The sequence below is a fragment of the Penaeus monodon genome, chromosome 14 (assembly GCF_015228065.2).
Source record: "Penaeus monodon isolate SGIC_2016 chromosome 14, NSTDA_Pmon_1, whole genome shotgun sequence".
Taxonomy (NCBI): Eukaryota; Metazoa; Arthropoda; class Malacostraca; order Decapoda; family Penaeidae; genus Penaeus; species Penaeus monodon.
The window spans coordinates 28,294,365-28,321,705 of record NC_051399.1 but is presented as its reverse complement, the minus strand read 5'-3'; the positions used below and the strand labels follow the sequence as shown (position 1 = coordinate 28,321,705).

Here is a 27,341-nt window from a genome sequence, read left to right as displayed (position 1 = left end):
AGGGAGCAAAGTAGGACAAACTGGAAGGTAGAACGAAGAAAAAAAAATACAGGACAGTAAAAGGTTGAGCGAAAGAAAGTAAAGTAGGAGAGATAGGAGGTAGAATGAGAGAAAAGACAGGGGGAAGAGAAGAAGAGAGAAGGGAGTACGCAGAGAACGAAGTGGGAAAATTAGGGAAAGGGAAGAGAAAAGTCTCGGATTGAAGGAATGGAGAAAAGAAAAATAGGTAGGTAGAAGGCGGGAAGTAGAATCGAGAAACAGACAGTGGGAGGGAGAGAAAGGGGAAGAGTAAGAAGGTAAAGAGAAAGAATTCAAATATAGAAAACAGAAGGAGGATGGAGGGTAAAAGAGAGCAAAAATAGGAGTGAGAGAAATAAAATGGAAAATGAAAATAAGGAATTGGGAAGTAAAACCGAGGCAGAATTAGGAAGGTAGAACGAAGGGGAAATAGGTCATAAAGCAAATGAAAGACAGAGAGAAATAGGGAAAAGAAAGGGAAAAAGTTAGTACAGGATAGTTAAAATGAGGATAGAAAGAGGCATAGGAGGGAGACCGAAGACAAAGGGAGAGGGAGAAAGAATGAAATACAGAGAAAAAAAAAGTAGGAAAAGGAATTAAAGAGGGAAGAATAAATGTTGAATGAGGAGACTGAGAGAATGAAGAAATAGATAAGAGGAGAGAAAGAATGAATTAATACACAGAAAGAAGAGAAAATAGGAAGGGGAAGGAAAGAAGTGAAGGCGGAGGAAGACCGAAATCTAGAATGAGGAGAGGAAGAGGCATAGAGAAAGAGAGGAAGGAAAGCAAAGAGAAAAAGAAAGGATGTAAAACGGAGAGAGAAAGAGAGGGAAAATGCGAAAAGAGAAGGGAAGAAAAGGGCGAAGAGAGGAAGAGAGGAATAAAACGGCGAGCGACAAGTCGAAAAACGGATAAGCACATTGAAGAAAAGCTCTGCGGAAATCGTGCTTCTTCAGTTACGGTAAATTCCCTCCAATTTTCTCCAGCTTCTTCTTCTTCTCTCTCTCTCTCTCTCTCTCTCTCTCTCTCTCTCTCTCTCTCTCTCTCTCTCTCTCTCTCTCTCTCTCTCTCTCTCTCTCTCTCTCTCTCTCTCTCTCTCTCTCTCGCTCTCTCTCTCTCTTTATTTTTTTCTCATCTTCGCGAACTTTTAATCAGATCTGACTTTGGGAAATAACGAAGAGAGAGAGAAAAAAAATGCGTTGAAGATGAATGTTTGCTTAAGAATCGAGTTTCTTTTCCTTTTTTTATTAGATTATAATTACAGTGTCAGCGGCGGGAACAAGTTCGTAGGGAAGAATATGCACGCTTTCGAACTTTACTTTGATCTCTTCGGAAAAGAGTTTCCCTCCCCCTTCTCCCCCAAACTCCCTCCCCGCCTGCACCCCTCCCCCCCCCTTTCCTACGCACGTCCCTACCTCCCTCCTCTCCTCCCCACCCACGCCCCATCTCCCTCACTCTCCCTCATGCCCTTACAACCATATCAGCCTTCCCATCCGCTTCCCCACCACATCCCCTCTAACCCTTTACCCCCTGCTTCCCCCCCCCCTTTATCCCCCAACAACCCCTTCCCCACCCCATCCTCTAATCCCCTGCTCCCACTTCCACCTACTTACCCTCATTCCCTCTCCCTTACTTGCTCCTCCACCTTCTCCCTTCCACTTCCTCCCTTACCTCCTCCCTTCCAGCTCCTCCCTTCCACCCCTCCCTTCCACCTCCTCCCTTCCACCTCCCCCTCCACCTCCTCCCTTCCACCTCCTCCCTTCCACCTCCTCCCTTCCACCTCCTCCCTTCCCCTCCTCACCCTCCACCTCCTCCCTTCCACCTCCTCCCTTCCACCTGCTCCCTTCCACCTCCTCCCTTCCACCTCCTCCCTTCCACCTCCTCCCTTCCACCTCACCCTCCACCTCCTCCCTTCCACCTCCTCCCTTCCACCTCCTCCCTTCCACCTCCCCCTCCACCTCCTCCCTCACCCCCTTTCTCCCCCGAGGCGGAGGTCGGGTGCTTACAAGATCATAATTACTTTCTTCGCTCAGGTAACCAACTGCCGGCTTCTTCATTTGGAATTTTCCTTAAGAATCAGCGAAACCCGATGGCTGGTTTTAATTCGCTTCGGGGCCTCGTCGGTTAGTGCAAATATTACCAGTAAATTGCAAAATGATAGATTTTTTTGCCTTTTTTTTTCTTTTCTTTTTTTGGGTGGGGGAGCTTTTTCTGAATGATCGTATAAAGGGATTTCTTTTCTTTTTTATACAAGAAGTCGTTAATTACGATTCTCTCTCTGTACCTTCTTAAAAAAAACTTCATTGGGTCAATTTACATTTTTTTTTCTTCTTTTTTTCATTCAATGGATCTCGAAACTTTTAAGTTTTGTAAACTTTCAAGGGTATCGTTTTGAGCCACGTATATTGGTAAGAATCCCTCTCTCTTTCTCTCTCTCTCTCTCTCTCTCTCTCTCTCTCTCTCTCTCTGTATATATATATATATATATATATATATTATATATATATATATATATATATATATATTATATATATATACATATATATATATATATATATATATATATATATATATATATATATATATATATATATATACATATATATATAGGTGTGTGTTGTACGTGTGTGTGTGTGTGTGAATATATATATTATATATATGCATATATATATTATATATATATATATAATATATATATATATATATATATATTATATATATATATATATATATATATATATATAATACTATAATATATATATATATATATATATATATATATATATATATATATAATATATATATATATATATATATATATAATACATATATATATATTATATTATATATATATATATTATTATATATATATATATATATATATATAATATATATATATATATATATAATAATGTATATATATGTATATATATATATATATATATATATATATATATATATATATATATATATATATATATATATATATATAATATATATCTATATATACGAAATTTTCTCTCCCTTCTTCCCTCCTGGTTCTCTTATTCCTGGTTCCTCCTCCGCTCTCACACTTTCAACCTCCACCCCCCCCCCCCATCCCCTCGCCCGCCGTTCCCCTCGCCCGCCGTTCCCTTCGCTCACCGTTCCCCTCGCCCGCCGTTCCCCTCGCCCGCCATTCCCCTCGCATTCGGCCACCAAGCAGGTAACTTTGCCTCCCCTCGCCACGAAGAGCAGGAAGTTAGCAAACCTCAAACTCTGTCTTCTCACAACGACGCCGCGAACTTTTGTCTCCTCCCATCTGCCCAGAATACTTTCGATGCTTTCAAATATTTCTCCGTGTCTCTCTCTCTCTCTCTCTCTCTCTCTCTCTCTCTCTCTCTCTCTCTCTCTCTCTCTCTCTCTCTCTCTCTCTCTCTCTCTCTCTCTCTCTCTCTCTCTCTCTCTCTCTCGCTCTCTCTCTTTCTTTTCTTCTTTTTTTTTCTTTTTCTTTTTAACTTTCTTTCGCCTTGGGGTGTCACAGGGCTGGCCGTCTCTTCTTGTCGATGTTTCGGTCGTTATGAACATCTGAGCATTCTCACCTCCGTCTTGTTCCCCTCTTTTCCCTCTCTTTCTCTCTCTTTTTCTTAATTTTATATGAGTTCGTTCGGCAGAGTTCTCGAAGTTGAAGTAGGATCAGCCTAAAAGTTTCTGCCTCCGTTCAGGCGAGACGAAAACTTCATATAGGTACTTGGTATCACCTTTAATGATAGTCTCCGCTTTCTTTATTTCATTTTTTATTATCATAGATGCATTGTTATTGTCTATATGATACACAGTATGTTTCCTCTATATCTTCTCATCTCAGTTATATCACCTCTTCGCACGTTTTGTTCTTCTTTTCCTGTTTTTTCTCGGATTTATTTCCAAAAAATATTGTTGTATTTCACCTTTTTTGTTGTTGTTTTCTTCCCTTTCTTTTTCTTCATTTGCTTGTATTTCCTCAATTTCTTAAAAAAAAAAATGCTCGCCTTTCAGAATCCTCAATTCTAGTAAGATCACACAAAATTTCTTCGCCAGTGCGAGGTTTTGCAGGCAACGAGATGTAAATTCATTTATCTCTTTGAATAAAGATTTTAAACCCTTTCCAACCCACTTCATTTGGAATTTTGCCGCCTTTTTCTCTCTCTTCTCTCTCTCTCTCTCTCTCTCTCTCTCTCTCTCTCTCTCTCTCTCTCTCTCTCTCTCTCTCTCTCTCTCTCTCTCTCTCTCTCTCTCTCTCTCTAAGTTATCTTCCCTTCATTCTTTACTAATGAATTATCCATCTATTTTTATATTATTTTTACTTTCGTTTGTTCGTCTTTTGTTTCCGTCCAAATAGAGACTAAAGAGGTTGATTATTAATTCTGTCAATACCTCTACAGTGTGCCATTCAATCTGAGAACGATGATAAATTTATAGGAATGATAATAATGATACTAAAACAACAGTGACAATGATAAGGATTATATTTTTATCAATAATGATACTGTGAAAAGGAAGAAGAAATTTAGAAAAAAAATATAAAGACCAGACCACTCCAGCGAAGACAGTGACGTCATCCTTTGAGGAGACGCCATCTATAAAACTGCTTGAACGTTATAAGGCTAATAGAGGGACATTTTAATGCCGCAAAACTGCCACGCTGCCATAACTGTGATGCAGAGCCATGATAATCGGTTGCTGTTAAGGACGAGATGTTTGCGGGGATGCATTTTATTTAAAGAATGTCTCTACTCGTATCTATGTATCATGCGTAAAGACTAACTTTATTTGTTTTCTAGCGTTTCTCGTTTGTTTTGCACTTTCGATGTGCTCTTGCCTCTCGGCTGTTATCTCTATTGGTCTTTTCTTTCTTTCTTTCTTTCTTTCTTTTGTTCGTTTTATTTACTTTCGGACTTTCGCTTTTTTTTTATAAACTTATCGTCTTCCATTTAGTCGATACTGAAGTTTAATGAGGTTCCCATTACTCATCCACATCGTCGGCTGATCATTTTCATTAAATTAGGAAAGACATACCTTTTTCATTACAACGATATCCCATTTTCTGTCTGCGTCTTCTGAGTTTTCTTCGTCCTTTCTCTCTCTAACTATTTTTATATTCATTCCTACTTTACTTGCCTTTTGGTATTATCTCTTCTATCTTTTCTTCTCTTCTCTTCCCTCCTCTTCTCTTCTCTCCTCTCGTCACCCCCACTTTTACCGTCTCCAGGCCACAGTGCTCAAAAGAGAATCCAATAACCCCGCTACTCCCCTCCTTTCTTCCCTCGAACCCATATATTTTCCCATTTTCCCATTTCCCTTTCTTGCCCATTTCCACTCACCCCCTCCCCATCCCTAGTTTCAACCCCCCCACCTCAGCCCCTCCCTCTCCCTCCCCTTGCTTCTTCCTCCCTTCCCTCTCCCTCCTTTCCCTTTCCCTCCCTCCCCTCTCCCTCCCCTCTCTTCTCCCTCCTTTCCCTCTCCTCCCTTCCCCCACCAGACTCAACAGCGCTGTCCGACCGCCGTTCCCCGTCGCGACTGCAAATGGCACCATTATTCTAGCATGGACCTTCTCCTGCAGTCTCCCGCGGTTCTATTGTGGTGATGGCTTTGTTGTGACGCCGGACTTGTTGTGGTGATGACCTTCTTGCGGCGGGGGCCTCCTCAGGGTGATGATCTTGTTGTGGAGGTGTTGTGGCTGATCCCGCGGACTTTTTTTTTTACTTTATTTTATTTTTGTCATTTTTTATTGAGGTGATGGACTTGGTGAACCCATATTGCTGATATCGTGTGTGTATATTTATATATGTGTGTGTGTGTGTGTGTGTGTGTCTGTACATAGAGAGAGAGAGAGAAAAAAAAAGAGAGAGAGAGCGTGTTTGTAGCAACTCCTTCGTAGAAACGTAATGTTAAAATTGCTGAGAAGATGCCAGCGTTTCGTAGGAGAGGCGAGTCCCTGTGCTTGCTGCGAGCAGTAGGAGGGTCGCCGCAGGACCGTCATCATTATAGGATTCTTTTCGTTCTTCATCACACTTTTTTTATTCTCTCTTACCTGCTTCTCGAGCCTCCAATGACACATTACCTCCAATGACGTCATCGCAGTTTCCAACCTCGATCTTCATTTTATCTTCCACCCGAGATATTACCCATTTATCTTACGCCAGTCGAAGAGAAAGAGAGAGAGGGAGGAGAGAAGAGAAGAGAAGACTAGGGAAAAGAAGGGAGAGAAAATTAGAAAGAGACAGAGAGAAGCAGAGAAGCAGAGAAGAGAGAGAGAGAGAGAGAGAGAGAGAGAGAGAGAGAGAGAGAGAGAGAGAAAGAGAGAGAGAGAGAGAGAAACAGAAAGAGGCAGAGAGAAAAGAAAGAAAGAAAGAGAGAGAGAGAGAGAGATAGCAAGAGAAAGAGAGAGAGAGAGAGAGTTTTCCAAGTTTTCGCTATAGAAATTTCCTCATCGAAAATCAGTCCGCGTATCCTTGGTCGTCAGCTTCCCCTTCAGATGGTAACCGCGAATTCTACGGTTTTTTTCGGTTTAGATGCCGTCATTTACCTTTCTCTCTCTGTCTTTCTTTCTCTCACTGTGTCGTTCTCTCTCTCTTCTTCTCCTCCTCCTCCTCCTTCTTCTTCTTCTTCTTCTCCTCCTTCTCCTTCCCCTTCTCCTCCTCTTCCTCCTTCTGCTTCTTCACCTCCTTCTCCTCTCCTTCTCCTCCTTCCCCTTCGCCTTCTTTCTTTCTTTCTTTCTTATTTTTTTCCTTCTTTTCTTTCTTTCTTCCTTCCTTTCTTTTATTCTTCCTTCCTTTCTTTTATTCTTCCTTCCTCCCTTTCTCTCTTTTTTTCCTCTTAAAGCCCTCCTTTGGCACACACATCGCGCACATTATCCAAGCCACTAGACTTCTTTTTTTTCCATTTTCCTCTCATCATTTTATTTTCGCAAAAGGAAAAATAAAAGTCTGTACAAAGGCTTTCATTTTGGTGTAGTTTATTCTTGGAACTAAAATTGAATTCCAGCGGGCGTCTCGTTAATACCTTAGTTAGGGATGTGAATTTGAGATTCACTTTATGCTGTGTTATTCTGAATGACGGAAAAGGTCAGTGTAATTTCTTTCGTGCCAGTGTGAGGAAAAAAAATGTCCCAATAGCAGGCGGACTTTTAACGATACTCTTCTCTTCTATTCTAACCTACTTTATTCTATTTTCTTCGCTTTTCTTATCATCTCTTCTCTTCTGGTCTCTTTTCTTCTCCTCTCTTCTCTTTTATCTTCTCTTTTAGCATTTTCTCTTCTCCTCTCGCTTATCTTCTCTTTTAGTCTTTTTTCTTCTCTTCTCTTCTCGCTTATCTTCTCTTTTAGTCGTTTCTCTTCTCTTCTCTTCTCGCTTATCTTCTCTTTTAGTCGTTTCTCTTCTCTTCTCCTTTACCTATCTCTCTTCATATTTCTCTGTCTTTCTCACGCGCTACACCATTCAAAACACAGACTCTTACGCCAGCTACTACAATTACTACCGCAACCACTTCTAATACCCCTACTACTAATAAGCACAGCTAATACAACCATCCCTACTTCCGCCACCACAACTTACGATCACTCCTGCCTTTTTTTCTCCCACCCTAATCCCCTACTAACCCCCCTTCCCACCTCCTCCTTCTCCCACCCGCCTACCCTGAAACCACGTACTCCATACACCGGCAGCGTCATCAAAATTGTAGGTGATGGAAGCCAGGCGAGGAAGCATCAACTGGTAAGCCTAAAGAATGGGGGTTATAGAGGAATATTAAAGTATCGGAGGCGGGGATGGGAGGTATAAAGCAGATGGATTGAGGACTCGAATTATAAGCGTGTTGGGCAGCCATAAGAAGACGAAGGAGAGAGAGAGAAAGGGAGGAGGGGGGGAGGACAGAGACAGGGAGATGGAGAGGAAGAGGGAGAAGGAAAAGGAAAGGGTGAGGGAGAGAAGAGAGAGAGAGAGAGAGAGAGAGAGAGAGAGAGAGAGAGAGAGAGAGAGAGAGAGAGACAGAGAGAGAGAGAGAGAGACAGAGAGTCAGAGACAGATAGACACAGAAACAGAGATCAGAAAGACAAACACAAACACAGACACAGACAGAAGAACAGAGACAGAGAGGCAAATGCGCACGTGTAGCGGACATATAGAGAGAGGCAAAGGAGGGGGAGAGTTGTCGAAGGTCGCATCGCAGGCCAGATGTCTCCACTTCCCCCAACCATGGCAGGAATGCTTCTGAGTTTCAATAATCACTTTCCTGGCGGCGTGCATGGGAGGCCTCTGGTAGGTCAAGTGGGCAGGGGGCGGGGGTGGATAGGCAACTCCTGGGAAGTGGGTCATATGAAGAAATAGAGGACCGTGCTCAAGTTATAATGTTGTTAATAAGAGTAAGTGGATATCGATTCAGATAAAGAGGACAAATAACTAGATGTGCTTCTTTTAAGGACAATTGCGGACTGGATTTTGGGGGGGATAAAAACCATCAGTAATTGGGCTTTAAAGGTAATAAAAAATCACATTGCAAATGATAATGTCAAGAATACAACAGCCGAAGGGGGCCTCGATTTGGCAAGGCCGAGCACAGGAAGGAACTAGTGAAGCAATCCAGCGCAGGTGCGGGCAGGTAAGACCCTCGAGATGGTATGTCTCAAAACAAGAGGGAGGGGAGGGAGAGAGCATTCCAGGGTGGGGTCCAGCAAGATGTCAAGCCAGGCACCGGAATGTTGTTGTCTCAGAGATTCTCCGGCTGAGGATAGGCGGCTGCAGGGGGAGGGGAGAGAGCCAAAGGAGGGAAAGGTCGCTCTTTCGTGGTTCCATCCATGTGTATGAGCTGTGTGTGTGTGTGTGTGTGTGGTGTGTGTTGTGTGTGTGCGTGTGTGTGTGTGTGTGTGTGTGTGTGTGTGTGTGTGTGTGTGTGTGTGTGTGTGTGTGTGTGTGTGTGTGTGTGTGTGTGTGTGTGTGTGTGTGTGTGTGTGTGTGTGTGTGTGTGTGTGTGGTGTGTGTGTGTATGTGTGTGTGTGTTTGTGGGTGCGCATATCTCTACGTGGGCGACAGTACGTGTGTATTTCTATATATTTGTATCTGTACCCGTGTGTACCTACGTGAAAGGCGCCTTCGCCCTTCCTGCCTCCTTCCTTCCTGCTCGTCCCCGCCCTTCGTTTAGACACCCACGGACGGAGAAATGAAGCATCAAACATTCATCTCTGACTAGACCTTCTCCTTCACTGTCTTCGCGGGATTCTCTCCGACTCGCCTCCCTTCATCAAGAAAGAGAGAGGGAGGGAGGGAGAGAAGGAGAAAGAAAGAAAGGAAGAAAGGGGAAGGAAAGAGAGAGGGAGAGGGGTAGCAGGAAGGAAGAGAGGAAATGGAGAAACAGAAAAAAAGAGAAAGAGAGAGTAAGAAAGCGAGAGAGAGGAGCAAATGAAGCAGACAGATAGACGAATGGGCAAAGAGTCGGGCGAGCGGATAAATAAATGGGTAAGCTAGGAAACAGACAAAACAACAAACTCTCACATATGAAGACTAACGATTCAGTTTGAAAACGATGAAAATAGCAATAATAATAAAAATAGAAATATCAAAAACCGGAAAATAAAAGAAAGAGTAAACTGTCGACGTCGGAAATTTTAATGACGTTGGCAAGTCCTTTATCGTTACACACAAATCATGTCGCTAAAACATTGCTAACTCGCAGCTTCACGCTGCCGCTGCCGATAACAATGCATTGTTGTCGAAATTAAATATAGGGCATAATATATAATTCAGAAACAAAGGAAAATGTTATTCACGGTTGTTAGCATTATGATTACTATTGCTAACAGCATCAGTACTAATAACAATATTATTTTTACCATTCTATATGTGTATTTGTACTTCATATGAAATATCTATATACGTTATGCATCTCTTTTACCGTTCATATGTTTGCGCGTTTCATGGCGGGTTCGACGGGAAATTGCATTACCCTGGCGGAGACCAGAATGGCACATTGCGTAGTTGAGCGCGCGTGGGCGGCCGTATTGGGCGGCCAGAGGCAAGAGGCCCCGACTTAGCGTATCGGGCAGGCGCTGGAGAGAGGGCGGGCAGCGCACGGCGGAGGAGAGGGGGCGGCCCGAGTGGAGTGGCCGCGGGAGAAGTGCAGCCGGCTTGTTAGTTGGGGGAAATTTCACACAGGTCCAGCAGCGCGATCTGCATAAACCCCTGAGGTGAGGGTGGGCGGGGCCTGGCATCCTCCCGGTGGTTGCCCTGGGAGGTTACCATGACAACGCGGCATGGATCGCCCGGGGAGAGGAGTGTACACTTGTAACATCCTCGACTCAGCCTCTCCAGGAAGCTGAACTCCTTTCTCCTCCCAAGCTCCCCATTCCTCCCTGTGAGTCCCCACTCCTCCTAAATTCCTTGCCCTTCCCAACTCCCTTTTCCCTTTCTTACATCCCCCCTCCACCTACCCCCCCCCCCTCTCTCTCTCTCTGCCCCTTTCCTTCGTCCACCTACCTGCTGCACCGCGATTTCGAGCGCCGAAGGTAGCCGTCTATAGTAATGATAGTTTACGTGAATTCTTCCTTTAGATGTCAAACAAATTCTTCGTTGTTTAAGTCTCTCTTTATTATATATATATTGTCTTTATTATATATATATATTGTCTTTATTATATATATATTGTCTATCTGTCTCTGATAGAGACAGATAGGCACATATTTACATGTCCATCTACCAATCTGTCCATCTCTTCTTCATCTCTTTTCTTCTTCTTTATTTATTTATTTATTTATTTCTCAATTTTTTCTTGGTTTCTTCCTTCCTTCTTTTCTTTCTTTCTTTCTTCCTTTCTTCTCCTTTGTTCACCTTTACTTGCTTATCTCCATCCCTATCTCCCGTCATTTTTCTTTTTTTTTCGCACACTGCCGCCGACCCTTCCACGTGTCCGCTATTCAAATAATGGCTTTGTTTAACTTCAAACTACTCTTTCCCGATTCCCCTTTATATTGACATTACGTGTCCGCCTGCCCTGTCCTCCCTCTTCTCTCCCCCTCACCCTTTCCTGCCTGCGCTACCGTTTCGCTTCGATTTTGCTTTTCTCTGAATTTCGAACTGACAGCGGTCGAACTTATTTGCTTAATGACAAAGGACAAATATAAAGAGAGAGATGGAGATGGAGGGAGGGAGGGAGAAAGGGTAGGGAGAAGAAGGAGAGAGAGGGAGATGCAAACAGACAGAAAGACAAGCGCACGAAGACAGAGACAGCGACAAACAGAGAACAAAGAGAGAGAAAGCGAACCGGACAGAGAAAATTGCATTTTTCGTTAAATAAAAAAATATAAATATGCCTCGTATACGTTGGTCAATTCGTGACCCCGGTTCCCCTCGCCACTAAGTCAACCCAGCTGGCAAGAGAGATACAAGAGAATTGGATTGGGGATTCATCAAACGTCGTCAACACCGGCGGCCATACCTCGTCGCCCTGTGTAACGTAGCCAGAGGGACGCAATATTCCGGGGGACCGTTTAGGATGACATCGTTGTCCTTTCCCATCCGCTTCACAAAAATGAAATCGTCGTAATAAACAATTTTCCGAAGCTACGGCCGCGGAAGCATCTGGAACGCCGCCTCGCAACGATCGTCCCCAACCTCTCTACAAAGGGTCGCTTACCTTTAACTTACCTCGAGTAGTATTACTGGGTCACACGGAGGGAGGGAGAGAGAACAGTTATGAGTTGCCTCGTAGTTATGGAGGACGTGGAGACCTTCTTATTTGATTTTGGGAGGAATATTGTTAACAGGATGAAGGTGATAAGAGCGGGAGGTTCTTTTGCAATGTTTTCTCTGTCTAACACGAAATGAAAACCTGATAACAACAAAGAGATTGGCATTTCGGAATAAAATTCCTGGAAACACACGATATCATTCTGTCTTACTGAGCTGTTTTTCATCATCCTTTCTCCTCTAATATCTCTAAGCCATTTTATGATGAAGGAATACAGAAAAAAGTTGCAGAGGCATATCGCTGAAGAGGTACACCTGTGGTAGGTTAAAGAGAGGGAGCAGGGGGGAAGGGGAAGGCACACGAAGATGGAGAGACATTATCAATTTCCCCACGAGGAAAAATTCATGTTGTGGGGGAAGGACGATTATCACACTACGTCGAGTGTGTAGCAGTACGAATCACCAGGTGAGAGAGAAGCTAAAAACACACTACTAAATGTTGAGAAAGGACCTACAGACAAGCGGTTTCCAGATGGGACCAAAGGGGAGAGGAATTACTGTCAGGAATTTCTATGCATTTAAAGGAAAACACAGGCAAGGTTATCTGCTACTCTAACTGAGCAGTCGGTGTGGTCGGTTTTCCAGTATTCTATCGTGAACAAAGAGGCTTTACCTATCTATCTATCTATCTATCTTGACTTATGAGGTTTAAAGTTACATGTTGTGTATGCTGACGCAAAGGTGCAAGTGGTAGCATTGTATGGGTAACTTTATGTAGGCATTTTGTTTCTTTTTATTGGGAACAACTAGGGATAACTATCTACAACAACTTCCTTCTTACCTTTTGTATAAACATTGCTCATGTTCCGAATTATACCTATCTGCATAGAATCTGAAACTGTATCACACATTTCCATACGTTATGCACTATACAGTATATAAAAAATCACCTTATAGTACCCGACAATGCACCTTTTTAAAGCACCAAACTCTTTCTATATAATGCGAAGATCACGAAGCACAATGCATTGCAGTGGACGAATATCAGCTGCAGAGTATTCCTGGCACTATATCGCACGAAGCACCAGATACTCAATGAGGCACAGTAACTGAAGGAAAATAAAGAATTATGAGAGAGGTAGATGTAAAATGCCACACGCACGTATGAATGGGCTTCATAAATTGTTTTCCAGTCCCATTTGGGTTCCACACAATTTATCACTATCATTTGCACTCCAGAGCCTTTCATTAGGTCTAATAATAAACTTTCTTGTTTATGATCATTATGCATTTATACGTGGATAATGTCAAAAGCATGCTCCTTTTCTCTGACGTATGATATAACTGACATAGACCGTAGTCGGTATAGAGTGTAATTAGCGTAGAATCATCTTACAGCACAGGCGCTGTAATCCGCTCTGGGTCATGGATAACCCCATGAGCAAGAGTCAAAGCCAAGTAGCTATTCCTGGCCCGGTCGTAAGTCGCTCATTGTTCCAGGAGGTCCGGTATAAGCTTCACGATCCGAAGACCCACTCCAAAGGTGGCACCCTTGAGAACACCATCAACGGGAGGGCAGACGAGGAAGCCCCACCTCCCATTGCTAACTTGTTGCCACATAAGGACATCAACAAGGTACAGTAACCTGCTTATCTCTCCCCTTACAGGGTTTTGCAACACCTCGCTTCTCTCTTTTCCCATCCCTCTATCCTCCCCAACCTGTACATTAGGACGAGTTCCCTCCTACCCTTTCCTCCTCACTGTATCTGGTCAGTACCCTTGTAGTAGGACTGTAGCCTTTGCCTTTTGCTCTCCCCTATTATCGTAGGGATGTAGTGTCCTGTTCCCTCCTTCCCTGTCCATTTGACATTCTGGGTATACTTCATCGCCTTCTATTTACTGTCCACAATCTAAGAATCTCTCTCTCTCTCTCTCTCTCTCTCTCTCTCTCTCTCTCTCTCTCTCTCTCTCTCTCTCTCTCTCTCTCGTTTTCGCTCTACCTATTTGTCTATCTACCTATCTAAATTCTATCTGTCTTTCTATCTGTCAAGATATCTTTATATATATTTTTTGTATGTGTTTACCTCTATCTCTACCTGTCCGTTAAACTCTTTTCTGTCTTTTCTTCTGCCTTTCTATCTATACCTCTACCAGAAGCGTGCCCAAGTGTGCTCTGTGCCCAGCCAGTGACCTGTCACTGGACCCATGCCCCACCTCTATAACCTCTTAGCATCATACTTCAGTATTTCCCTCATCCTTTTCACTTCGACATCCCGCCTGTAACTTCGGATTGTACATCCTTTGAAAATCTAAACCAAAATCCTGTTTATTCCTATCTTGCCACTCATCCTTGCCTCTGTCCCCTCCAGTCATCCCTTTCCTTACTAAGTACTGTGTTCAGGAAAGCGTACAAACTTGCCTGTTTACCTACCAGCTACTGCTGAACCCCTACTCAACTATACCATTCCCTCCCACCCTTCCCGCCGCCACCAAACGTTTCTGACACAACTCCTTTAGGCGTGAGTCAACGTTAGAAGAAATTGACGTTTATTTACCAACTTTTCTCCTCTCTTTGCCCCACCATCCCCCGCTGCCCCTATGCCGCGCCTTCTCGACTTTGATGCCCCGTGAAATTTGATTATTTTTGCCCTCCAATGTTTCTCCTTTTAGCGACTATTCGACCTGAGATGACCCCGTCCCGTCCCCTCCTATCCTTTCAAAGGATGCAGCACGATTCAAGGTTAATTTGACCCCATAACCCGTCCGCTCCATGAACTCTCCATTCCCAATATTTAGGATAAATGTCTCCAAAAATCCTGGATAAAGTCCCCTCGACTTGGCTGTCTTCGCCCCCCTCCTCCCCCCTACCCTTGAGGATGACCTGATCTGCCTTCGTCTTGGCTGCCTCACGACCCTAGAGATACTCCTGTACAGTAAGATGATGGCGAGAATGTATTAGCTTTCGACTCCTCCAAAATCTTCAAAATCTTTCTCTCCTGTAACCGAGTTCAGACTATCTTTTTGATAATATATACTAAAGCCTTTCTTAAGCTTTATCAATTCTGTAATTTTGTATGTTTCTGTAAACAACTAAGAGCAACTTTAACAAATGAATATAAGTTTTCAAAGTTGTGACAAATAAAAGTAGATAAGATCCACTACTTACACTTACCCGAGCTCTACGCTTAATAGGCAAAGAGCCAGGGGCAAAAATCGTCCATGTACACACACCGTTTTACTACTTAAGAAAGAGTTTAAGAAGCGCCACAGAGCAATCTTGTCTTACTCGGTCAAGATATTTACTGAAATGTTTAGGCAAGATGCTGAATTTACTACATCAGTCTACAAGAACCAGATGCCTCTCCTTACCAACAGTTCTATACTGTTCAAGAAATTTTAAAAAAAAAAGTATTTGCTTCTGAAGCATCATGAAACCATGTGCATAATGTAAATACAATTGACTTTTTTCGTTTCTTATTTTTTGCATGTGCAACTGCCAGTCTCATGCCGGCATCCTGTACTCAGCATCTTGATCTTAAGGCATAAGATGATTATCAGGCATTCGTTACCTGCTATTTCAATAAAGAATGTGCATCATGTTGTAATTCCGCAGCTACTTGAGTCTGCTAGCCCAAGATCTCTCATTACAGGATTGTCTTGCCTCTGCTAGCATAGGTAGCATTCATAATTCCTTAATACAAAGTACAAAGAAATCACATACCCACAGTCCATGCTAGTTATAATCTTGTCTACTTTGACCGAGATGGAATGCATTTAGGTAGTCAGCACTAGTGGCTACAAGAACCTGTAATGCGCTTCTAGGAATTAATGACTTGCCGAGTTTTAGCCCAATTCTAGCTGCCAAGTTCTTTTTTAGAGTATATTTGAATCATCACCATGACCTTGGTGTAGCCAGAAACTTTTACTTATTACTCTGGTTTAAACCCACGGAGAAGACACACTCGTTTTTTTAATATATTTTAGAAACAAGAATGACAGAAAATCATTTTTTCCTTTTGTTGTTTTACAGATCACAACTAATTTCGCGCTGAGACAACATGTATGTTGGATATCTCTTTGGTCTGCTGTAGCCCTAAGTGTAGCTTGTAAGAAGCCCAGGCTTTCAGCTCGCGAAAGACCTGGCGTCGGTCTCACTTGCACCCAGCGTTCTCGAAGACCTGTGCTGACTGTAGAGGGACCTAAGTCATAATAATCTCGAAACTCCTCATCATATAACTGAGAAAGAATAGAAAGAGGTGGAATAAAATCAATGTAATCAGGTGCTGGTTCTTTGAGAGCGGCGGGTCCAAGATGACTAAAGTGTGCATGCTGGCAACCTGAGGGAGGTGTACCTCAGCCTCACTGCGCAGAGTGAAAGAGAGCACATGTAGAATGAAGAGATGACGATGTGTGTGTTTGTGTAAGTCTGTATGTGTGTGTGTGCGTGTGCGTGTGCGTGTGCGTGTGCGTGTGCGTGTGCGTGTGCGTGTGCGTACGCGTGCGTGCGTGTGTTAGTGAGGATGTATGTGTGTATGACTATGCGTGCGTCAACTGCATTCATATATTTACTTCTATATACATCGTTTAAGTACTTCACAGATGTAAAAAAGTATGTCTTGGTCGTAGTGTGAATCCATTCTCTAAAGGTCTGCATCAAGGCCTTCTTGTGAGCGAGCCTGCACACGTGCATGCATGAGCGCAAGTCAGAAAGAATGGTAACAGAGAATGCAAGTAGTTAAAAAAAACAGAAGCGAGAAGAAGGTAAGGAAGAGAGAAAGGGTAAGAGAGAGGTATACACTCGTCGTTCCTGGCACATGTTCGTAACTGTTCAAGTACGAAAGATTCTGTTCAAGTTGTTAAGAAGTTATACCTTCACTCGTGTTATAAATGAACAGAGATCCAGAATAGCATATTTTGCCAATGTTTAGGATAAATGCAAGGGTAAGTGAATCATCAATAATATTAATGGAAAATCGTGTTTTATCCTAATGCTTATAACATAATCAATGCGATAGTTAGAATGTTAATAAATATTACCTCAAATAATTATACTAATAGTTATAGAAATATTTTAGCTTTGCAATTATACACCAAATGCATTTGTAGCATTTATACTGTAATTCTAAAATAGTTATCACACAGATAATCCACTAAACACAAAGAGCTGGTCGGCATATGAGAGATGGCATTATCAAAATCAAAGTAAACTAATTCAGAGTCTAGAGTAAAACTATCTCAGACCGATATGCCTGACAGTGCACTGTGTTTAGTGCCCAGTATGTATGTAAGATGCTCTTATAGACACATATTCACATGTAATGACGAGGATCTCCGACTTGGCCCCAGCAACTGACCCTTGACCCGTCTCTTTCCAGGGACTCAACAAGTTGTACGGTTGCTCACCATCTGACATCGATAAATACTCCAGGATCGTCTTTCCGGTCTGTTTTGTCTGTTTTAATCTGATGTACTGGATAATTTACCTTCACATCTCCGACGACTCTGACGAAGATCTCATTCTTCACAACGCTGAGGGTTAAAAACCGAGGATTTAGAAATAACATCGTACAAAGATTGACTTTTCATTCTTCTTTGGTTCGGTCAATGTGTTTGATTCTGAGTTGGCCAGCGTTGAAGTTGATTTTCTTTGGTCATTTCGTTGTTGTATTGAACGTTTGTAATATGAGGATTTTTCATCTTACTTTTTTGGGGGGATAATGATGTTGCGTTGATTATACATGGTTAAGGATTTGGTTCAGATCTACTCACAATTTTTATGTCTGCGAGACCGTCTCAGGTTAATGAAATTCTCACGTAACTGTATAATATTAATGCAATGATAATCATACCTTAGCAGTCCTGCACATTATCACTTTATCATTATAGCTAAAAAGGAGAGATACAATGTGGTTGAGAGATGATAAGAAGCAAAGGGAAAGCAAAAAGAAGAAAAAAAAACAATAAGAGGACTCCAAATCCTAAAATAGACTAAAAAAGATATGCAAAGCCCCTCCCCACCGACCTTCCCCACCATTATCCTCTTAACACTCTAGAGCCTTCGCCTTTCCATAGATCCCTGAAGCCCCTGAGAATAACACCCTCAACAACCTTGCCTCACCCTATAACTCCCCCTCCCTCCTTCTCCCCCTCCCCCGCACAAAAAATAACAAAAAACAAAAAATAAAAAAGCATTCCGCCTCTCAACCTAGTACCTTGAGTTCACTTGGAGAGAGTAACATCTCCCGTTGCCACGCTTACTTCTGCTTCCTTCCACATCTGAGAAATCAAGGTCCAAGGTTCAGATCAAGGTGGAGTGATCTTCAAGGGTTTTTATAAAAGACCGACGCTCGGAGGGCATCTTCAGAGATAGAGACCAAAAGGTTGAGTAATCCGTGAGATTCAAGATCGAAGGTGGAGTGATAGAGATAGGTAGTCGAACTCCAGGCAACCTCAAGAGTGGTCAGAAAACAATCAGAGTGACGTGGAGAGAATCGGAGGGAATAAAAATATAATAATCAGCCCACTCGAAGTAACCTTGTACTTTATTATGAGTTATACATATATATATATATATAATCAAGTTGTAGCGACCTTTTTCAGGGTTTAGATGAATTATATAAAAAACACAGGGGTTTCTCATCTCACCACTTAGAGACCTTCGAAAAAGATATCTCCTCGCTTCAAACTCAGCGACTCGGAGGTCTTATAAAACCCTATGCTATGAAAAAATGTATATCTCTCTGCGGGAATCCCACAATGCAAAAATACATATATACATATATATATATATACATTGCAGGGACCGAGCATTGCCGATAAGGTCCTTTTTTTATCATGAACCCGGGATATAGCAGATCAGACAATTCCTACTAGTTTATATGGATGATCAACATAGTTTATATAAATTCTCTGGTTATCATAACATACTTCTGATTTACAAGAACTAGGCTAAATGCTTTCCTCTACACATCATTAAAGCTTTTCTGTACAAACGCTAAATGCTCACCTCATGGAGATTAAGACTGCGTCCTTCATCCCATTGGCCTCGGGGGCCGTGCGGCGCTATGACGTCACAGCGGCAGGACGATGTCAAAGCAATGATGTGACTTCACGGTATTGTTGTGACGTTACGGTGGTAGGATGACGTCAGGGCAATGATGTAACGTCAGAGTATTGCTTGTGACGTCATGGCATGATGACTTACGTACGTAAAGAATGGTTGTAGTCCCAGAGCCCGTCACAGCACCATTGTGACGCGACAGTGGTAGGGTTGATGCCACAGTCGTGAAGTGACGCGGCTCTCCGTAACAGTTGTGACGCGGCCGCACGACACAGCCCGAGACCAGACCGGAAGAAGAGCGCAGCCTTGATGTTTTACGCCACACACGTGTGAAATGTCTTTCATGAGTATTCCTCACGCATGGTGACGTGTGCGACGCGGCTTCGACCTGTGGGTCGGAGTCGCTGTGTGTCTGAGTACGTGTAGCCATTCATATGTATTCCCACGGTGGTTTTCTGTTGTAGGCCCAAAGAGAATTCTTTGTAAATTCTCTTTGATGTGATAAGTAGATTTCTGAGTTTCAGTGAAAAAAGATGTCAGGATATTAAATGTATGAAGTTATTAATATCAGTAATGAATATATTCATTCATTACAAGAGAGCTGCTAATACTGAGAATATGTATAATATATATAAATATAAATATATGACTTTTGTACGATTTCATGAAGTCATTGCTAACAGTACCGACGTCTAGGAGAAGAAGTAGGGGTGACGACCTCTGCCGTATGAAGTGCTTCTTGTGATATAATAACTAAGGCCGGAATGGACCTCTAGTGTTGTGTGGCCCCCCCGGCGCGGCACACCATGTGGACTGCATCACCGCAGCTTGGCTTACCCCGTGCAAGCATATCCATGGCCAAGGTGGACTGAAGCCCTCGACTGGTAAACCGAGGCCCGTCTTGTGATATAAGTTTACTCTGCCTGAGGACACTGAGTGTACAGAGTTGTCAAGTGTCGTGGGAGAACCTGTGCCTCACGGCGGCGACGCCCAGCTGGAGCCAAACATCATGTGGGCCTCCCTCGGCGCATGCGCACACGCCAAGTTTACGCTGAAAAGCATGTCGCCCTAGGTTATAACCACGTTGTGTATAATCACCCTTTCTGGTGCTCTTGGTATTGCTAATGAATCCCTCACACCTGGAGTACTGTTCGTTCCGCCTTACTTGAATTTTGTACAATCTGTGAGACAGTAGCAGAGACCGGCCGCAACAAGCCTCGACACCAGCGTCACGTGGGTGATCATCCACAACGTAAACAGTTTGTGTGTAAGAAGCCTCATGCCTATATGTTCATCGCTTTGTACCGCTTGAAGATATATAGCATATGCTAATGGTAATAACTAGAGTACTTTGCGTTACTGGTCAATAAGTAACTCAATAACTTGGCGCGGAAAGTTCGGGATATACGCGGTCACTTTTTCTCTACATGTAACTTCGCTGCCTGACGCTGACTCGACGCAAACTAGGCCATCAGGATATACTTCTGTCGCTGCTTATGCTGGCAGGTATGCTTTTCCGTTTTACATTTTGTGATCAAAAACATTAAAATGTAAACCTATCTTGTTTAGACATTTTTGTAAGGATTCCCATGGATTAAACATAGATATAAAAGTGTGTATATGTACATATGAAAAATTTTACAGTTGTTACATAAATACAGTTGCTCACCCAAAGATAGGTCAATAGAATCCAATTGGTGTGATCAAGGCTGAAGCAGATTTTCAGCAGATTCAGGAATTTTCCAAGAATTTATTTTTATCAAATAAGCCTAATTTGTACTAGATATCAGTGTCAGCGCTCCTGAAATGTACATAGCTTATAGAGTAACAGATAAGGGTAGAATTTATTTACTGCATGGTTCTATTATGTTTTCGTGTTCATGTCTAGCAATATCTTGTTAGACTATAAATGTTCATTAATACAAAAAATGTTTGAGTATGGAAGCTGAAATAACCTTTATTCCATGAAGTCTGTGAGGGACTTTAAACTCATAGCATTTTGTGCATTCGGTTTCGTTGACTTCTTTGTGGTCAAAAGTTCTTGATTTTCTTCACCTCTGTCAACCATCTGTGGCCCCTTCGATCACAGCCTCACTTGCTGTCTCAACTGTCCCCTTCTCCCTTCCCTTACGAGTAATGTTTGTTTTATCGCTAGCATGATTTCTCGTTTCTTTTCTCGTTTATCCTCCTATTCTTCGACCTCATTCTATGCTTCATTCACGTCCTTTACGCTTTGTTCGTTGTGTCATCTACTATCTTATTTTCGTTATTCTCTTTTATCCGAATTTGTCATTGCGATAGTCCCGTTAGACCTTTCAAAATTTCCTTCGTCTCCATTTCACTCATGGCTGTTTTTTTTTTTCTTTCTTTCTTTCTTCTTTATTTCCTATTTTTGGCTACTTATCTGCCTTGTTCCTTTCTTACCTCCTTCTCCCCTCCTTTTTCTCCTTCTCCATTTCCTCCATTCACTCATCCTCCCTCCCTCGCCGTCTCCTTCTTGCGCTTGGGTGTTCCGTTTCCTTAAAGTGGTATGAAGTAGGAGATTAAGTTCTAGTCAAATCATCAACGTTAACCACTCATCTCTCACCATGAATGCCCGTGCACTTTACCGGTTTCATGAATAGGGTTTTGAATAATCGATATTTATTATTAAACAGACCTGCAATCATGATCTGAGTGTTTACATAGATTTTATGGACGTTATGAATAGAAAGGTGAACTATTTAGATAAAACGCGATTGTTTTAACACAGGACCTTCCTATGTTTCTCTGTTGGTAGATGTTGGATGCCGTAGTCTGTGGAAATGCGGAGCAAAAATCCCTACATTCTTGTATAATTCAGTACGAGATAAATATATATATATGTTTCTAGGCAAGTGGTCGGGATTTATATACATACATATATATATAAATATCAGGACATGGGATAATGCTATTTTTATTTAGATCGTATGACGGGATCACCGCACGCAATTTCACTGGTATCAATAATTCAACTCATGTTTCCGAATAGTAGATTTATTACTCGCGGTAAAGTTAGAATGTGTTAACATGGCGATAATTTCCCCCAGCGTGAGGAAGTAGCAATCTATGTTTACGGGAAGATCTGGCTGGAAGTCCGCCTGATCTTTTCAGCGTTTATATAATGTAGCTTATTTGGACGTGTTTCATATTGTTTCGATATATTCTCGGTTTTACGGGACGGTGTTAACGGTCTTGTGTTTTGAGCCTCCCTCTGAATGACCGAAGATATATAAATGTATGGATATATAAACTTATACATATATACATACATGCATGTATATATATGTATATATATGTATGTATACATACATATATATATACATATATATATATATATATATATATATATATATATATATATATATATATATATATATATATATGCGTGTGTATGTATATATATTCATAGATATATATGTACAGTATGTCACGTAAGTACGGGTTCCATCTACCCTACATACCCTAACCTGTACTACCACACATGCAGACATTGTAGCCGTGTTCCCCATCGCTCAAAAGACTGATCATCACCAGCACCAGATGTACCTTGTGTTCCTTCCTCGGTGTCATGTACTTCCTCCTCTTCCTCTCGTTACGTGCTAAATGCCCCCCACCCCCATTGTCCTCTCACCCTATGCTACGCGTACATCTACTTCTACTTCCCTTCTTTCTCTCTCTTCTTCCTTGCCGTCTCTCTGCGTCGATCCACTGTTACACCTTTCTTGATTTCCTGGTCTTCAAGCTTCTACAGCGATACTCGAGTGTCTTCTTGAAGGAGACTGGAGGATATCGTCACGGGGATTCTTGGCTTCTTTTTCTCCTGTCCATCACCTTCATGGCACTCTCGCTCTGTCGGAGCTTTGTCCTTATAGGAGCAGTTTCTCACGCCAGTATCCCTAGTCAAGTCGTCTTCACTGTTGTTGTCATCGCTACTTCCTTTGGTTACTCACTAGTCCATTTTGTTGTGCTTATTGGGTTTCATTAGCAACAGTTTGATTGTCAGTGTTATTATTATCAATTATGTTATCAACATTTGTACAGTTTATCTGGTTATTATCAACGGCATTTTTATTTATCAATGATATTATTACTGCAAACTATGTATTTTTAATGATTTCTAACATTAACATTATTACTACTTTTTATATTACTGTATTATTAGGTTCATTATTACTGTTAATAATAATGGATTGTTTCATCGCCATTGTCATTCTCATCATCATCAATATTATTACTGTCATCTCGAGGTATTACTTACACGTCATAGCTGCCTTCTAAACACCAGTGTATTTTGTGTTCGTTCTTAGACGTATCACTGTTTCCTGACACTTCCTTCTCGTTCTGATCACTCACGTCACCCCACGAGTTATCCACCGGCATTTACTCCTCATAAGACTCACAACTGTGAACCCAGACCCCACTCTTAGTCCTCATAAGACTCATTACTGCCACCCCAAACCCCAGTCTTAGTGGGGAAAAACACACACTTTGCAGATCACGAAAATTTGGTACTCCCCCATTCACTCCTGCTTCCGCACTGTGCTAAATCATTAAGAAGGAGGACTATCAGCATGACATGCGACCATGCATTCATGCATTCAATCATGTAAATTTTTAATACCCTCCCCCCTCGAAATCCGATCCGCAACACAGTATCAGTTTCGCAGCATGTTTATTTCGCTCATCACATCCCATGCATTCACTGATGCCTTTCACCCTCCGTCAGTATACACAAGTTTCCGCTCTTTCTTTTCCTACATTTACGCCGTTTTCTGTAGCCAGTCGTGGGGTGACAGTTTTAGTGCAGGTAAATGCGAATCTCCCAGGTGACGCATGCCGAAGGCTCCACAAGAGGGAAAGAAAAAAAATGCCTGTACATGCATGTAACGTTTTTTGTTTTTACACATTGCTCAAGCTAGTAAGAAGGCATATGATGTACACATTATGAAAAGCTAGTAACCTTATGGCAGACGATGCTATCAAGATAGAGTTTCTGTTTTACTCATTATTTGTGAATGTTCTTAAGTCACGCCAATTTGGATCTTCGGTTTATCTTTCTCACAGTTAACCGAATATTTATAGTTAGATTATTTTGCTTAAATAGATAGCAGAGCTCTTTATAGATGTTTATTGTGTTAATTATTGGAAAGTCTAATATGTGGAAAATAAGGACTATGTAGATAAGATATTTAATACTGTTTACGAAAAAAAATGTGTAAGAAAAGTAAGCATAATCTATTTAAAAAATCAACACACCATTTGTACATAAGTATAAATATCCATCATGCTCAGATGTAGTTTAAGAACATTTTCGCTCTTAGTTACAGTGTGTTCTTCATCATGTTATTTTGGGGTAGGAAAATAAACCACTGAACTACGTGGCTGGTGGGGTCTTGTTAGCTACTGGTCAGTTATCTAGAGCTTTGTCCCAGTTTATCTGTTAGATATGTGTCCAGTTAAATGGGTTCTATAATTAGACATGTTCTAATCTATGAAATGTAATATGAATATATATATACATAGATACATATATAAATAAAAGACAAATCCCCGATGGTCCTTTTGAGGTATATCTAATAACAGGGCGTTAAAAGTGTTATTAGTCCCATTTACAACCGTTTCTAATAGTATCCCCTGAAATATCTCTGTGAATCCCATTTTTTATGATCCCTGCTACGAGACTAGCATCCTCATCATTTAGATCCCATAGCTGTGTAATTCGGTGGTTTTGTGCGGGGTTCATTCTCACTTTAATTTGAGGTTCCTTAACCAAAAAATATATAAAAGGCCCCTTTGGTCCCAAGAGATTGTAAAAGGCTGTATTCGCCGGGTTGACATACACGTATCTGATGTTTACCTGCACAAGTTTCTAAGGCCATGTTTATTTTCACAAATCATCCGTGTGCGTTCCAATGTTTCTGTTCCCGCCCTGGATTTCCACGCGAAGTAGGGGCTAGTCGTCGGCGAGTCGGAGACGGGACCTCTCTGCAGTTTTGTAACAACGAAAGTGATGATAAAGGACTTATTGAGTTCTTTCTTTAGATGTTCCTTACCGTCGTTTATTTCTCTAGGATATTTTTTATCGAGAGTTTGTTTTTACTATAACGAAGATGAGAATAACTATATCCTCTTTCATTTGCATACTAGATATGGGATTATATACATACATATTTACTGATAGCATACAGAGTCAAATCAGCACCGTCGTCCTCTAGGGCGAAGGGGATGACGGCCGATTTAAGTACAAAATGAAAGAGGATTCGTAGATAACTAACCCTAGAGACTACCCCAAGTAAGGATCTGACAGAACAGCAAAATTTATATATTGTCTTTGCTACCAAACACTATAAACATGGTGCTCTCCTGTCATTTAGGTCGAGAATACCCTCTCCCCCAGATTCAATACGAATAAACCCCCTCCCCAGCCCCCTTACCTTTCTAAGCAATCAGAAATTTTGTACAGTATGTGGTGTAGCACTATCTTCCTCAGCACTCACCTGTTTTGTTCCAGGTTTAGCAGACATTCATCAAACCAGTGGTCAAGTATGTTTTAATATTCATAGCAACAGTGCTTACTTAGGGAGTGTTCGGGTCACGGATTCTTGATCAAATGGAAACATCATTGATTGGTTGTTGTTGTTGTTAAAGCACGCTCGCTGATTGGTCGAGCGTCTTACGTGAAAACGCCCCCTGATTGGTTGGGCGTCTTGGCAGAAAACGACCAGCCAATCAAAGGGCGTTATGACTCACAGATCAAAGATGAACATTCTATTTATTCAGGAATTTATTTACTGGACACGCTCATATTATGGATAAATTTGATTAGGAAGTAGAAATTTCGATACTGCTGGTAGCGCATATCACATCTGCATCGTCTGTACTCTCTGTAATAAATTAATAAACAAAACTGTAACCTGACTTTTATTTCTCACTATATCTATTTCCATTGTAAATATTTTGACAATAGTATAATGAACACTCTGAGAGAATAATCCTTTAAGATAAAAGTATTATGCCCTAATAATACTGGCCATGATAATATTGACGATACGGCTATTGCTAATATTTGTGAAACGGTAATAATAGTAATGACAATGATAATAACGAACGAAAATACAACCTGAGCAAGAATAACACTAATTTTCGGGGGAAAATGTGTCCAAACATTTTAATCTGAATATATGTCTACGTGGTGAAATAACCTTTAAAGGGAAAATATACAACGTGAATATATTTCATACAGAAATGGCATTTCCTATACATCAGTTAGAGAACTTAAGTCTGATTATAAATCCGTAGCTCAAAGTGGCATATTTGAATAAGGATATATACATCTAAAATATGAGGTCCTGAAAATTATTATGAATGGTGATGAAAGTTAAAAAAAAAAAAATGAGAAGGGTAAGTATGGAATAGTGATAAAGGGGAAGTGATAATAATAAAGAAAAATCGTGTAATATTATTTTCACTGGTACTGTTATCTCACGCCAAAGAAGTTTGGTTTGGATTCCATTTGATACAATGGATATTCTTGGTGTGACATACTGTCTGCTTGATTTTGCTCACGTGTGTCAGCTGCTGCTGACTCGGCGGAACCGAGCCCTTGCCGGCCGTGGTGCCCAGCCACAGCAGTAACCTCCGGGGGACAGTTGCAACTTTGCGCCGGGGGGGCGAACGCTACAGGACGCCTCTGGCATCCACGCACAGTAGCACCGATGTCAACCACAATGAACAGCCTAAAGCGACAAGGGCGGGCCATAAGTGAAAGGCCCGGGCGAAGCCAGAACTTCGCAAATCTCAAGCAGCAAGCAAGCAAGCCGACCCCTCGGATGAAAGGCCGACACGTTACCACTGTACTAGCTGTATTAAAGAATAAAAAATATATTTTTATTGATCTGTATTTCTTAAGTATTTTGCTTTCCTTCATTCTCTCTCTCTTCTCTCTCTCTCTCTCTCTCTCTCTCTCTCTCTCTCTCTCTCTCTCTCTCTCTCTCTCTTATAAAAACATTATAAGAATACCAAATGAAGGATATTGAAGCAACAAAGAATTTTCTATACGGAGAATCAGACACCCAGGAAAGCAGAATATACACAAGTAAACTCTTGCCGACGCACATGCACACGAATCCCTTTCAAATATGATTCATATTTTCATTGACTACTTTAATATATGTCATATATATAAGTCACACGAAATGGCTAACTGGCATATGATTTTCAAGAGAGATACTTCAACTTAAAAAGAATTCGATATTTGAAAACAAAGACATGTTGTGGGGGGGGGGGGTTTAGATTATGAGATGCGTTGGATCATAATTATGCACTCAAGTCTTCAGATGTTATCGACAATGGCGGACTACTGCAGAATATATTCAAGTGGTTGATATAATAAGCTATGAATTAATAAGAACACCAAGGTATCCAACTTCGGTCTACAATGGTATGAAGTCATTCGAATGGAGAAATTTAAGCATCATGTCTGAGGGTATCTCTCATGGCAATTTTCTCATGTCAAATGATTATAGAAGCCATGACACTTTTA

The 27,341-nt window shown here is 41.5% G+C and overlaps 1 protein-coding gene across 8 annotated transcripts in view; it reads left to right on the top strand.

Moving 5' to 3' along the window:
- The window catches only part of LOC119581037 (gamma-aminobutyric acid receptor subunit beta-like), a 150,097-nt gene extending 127,996 nt beyond the window's left edge, over positions 1-22,101 (top strand). For 3 of the 8 annotated variants that reach the window (XM_037929328.1, XM_037929324.1, XM_037929325.1), the window contains exons 9-11: positions 13,216-13,350; positions 15,746-15,775; positions 17,091-22,101. In XM_037929328.1, coding sequence (XP_037785256.1) covers positions 13,216-13,350; positions 15,746-15,775; positions 17,091-17,255 — 330 coding nt within the window. In that variant the 3' untranslated portion in view covers positions 17,256-22,101. The remainder of the gene's footprint in view (positions 1-13,215; positions 13,351-15,745; positions 15,776-17,090) is intronic. The other 5 variants (XM_037929329.1, XM_037929326.1, XM_037929330.1 and 2 more) reach the window with 3 other exon arrangements.
- Positions 22,102-27,341: the final 5,240 nt, after the last annotated feature.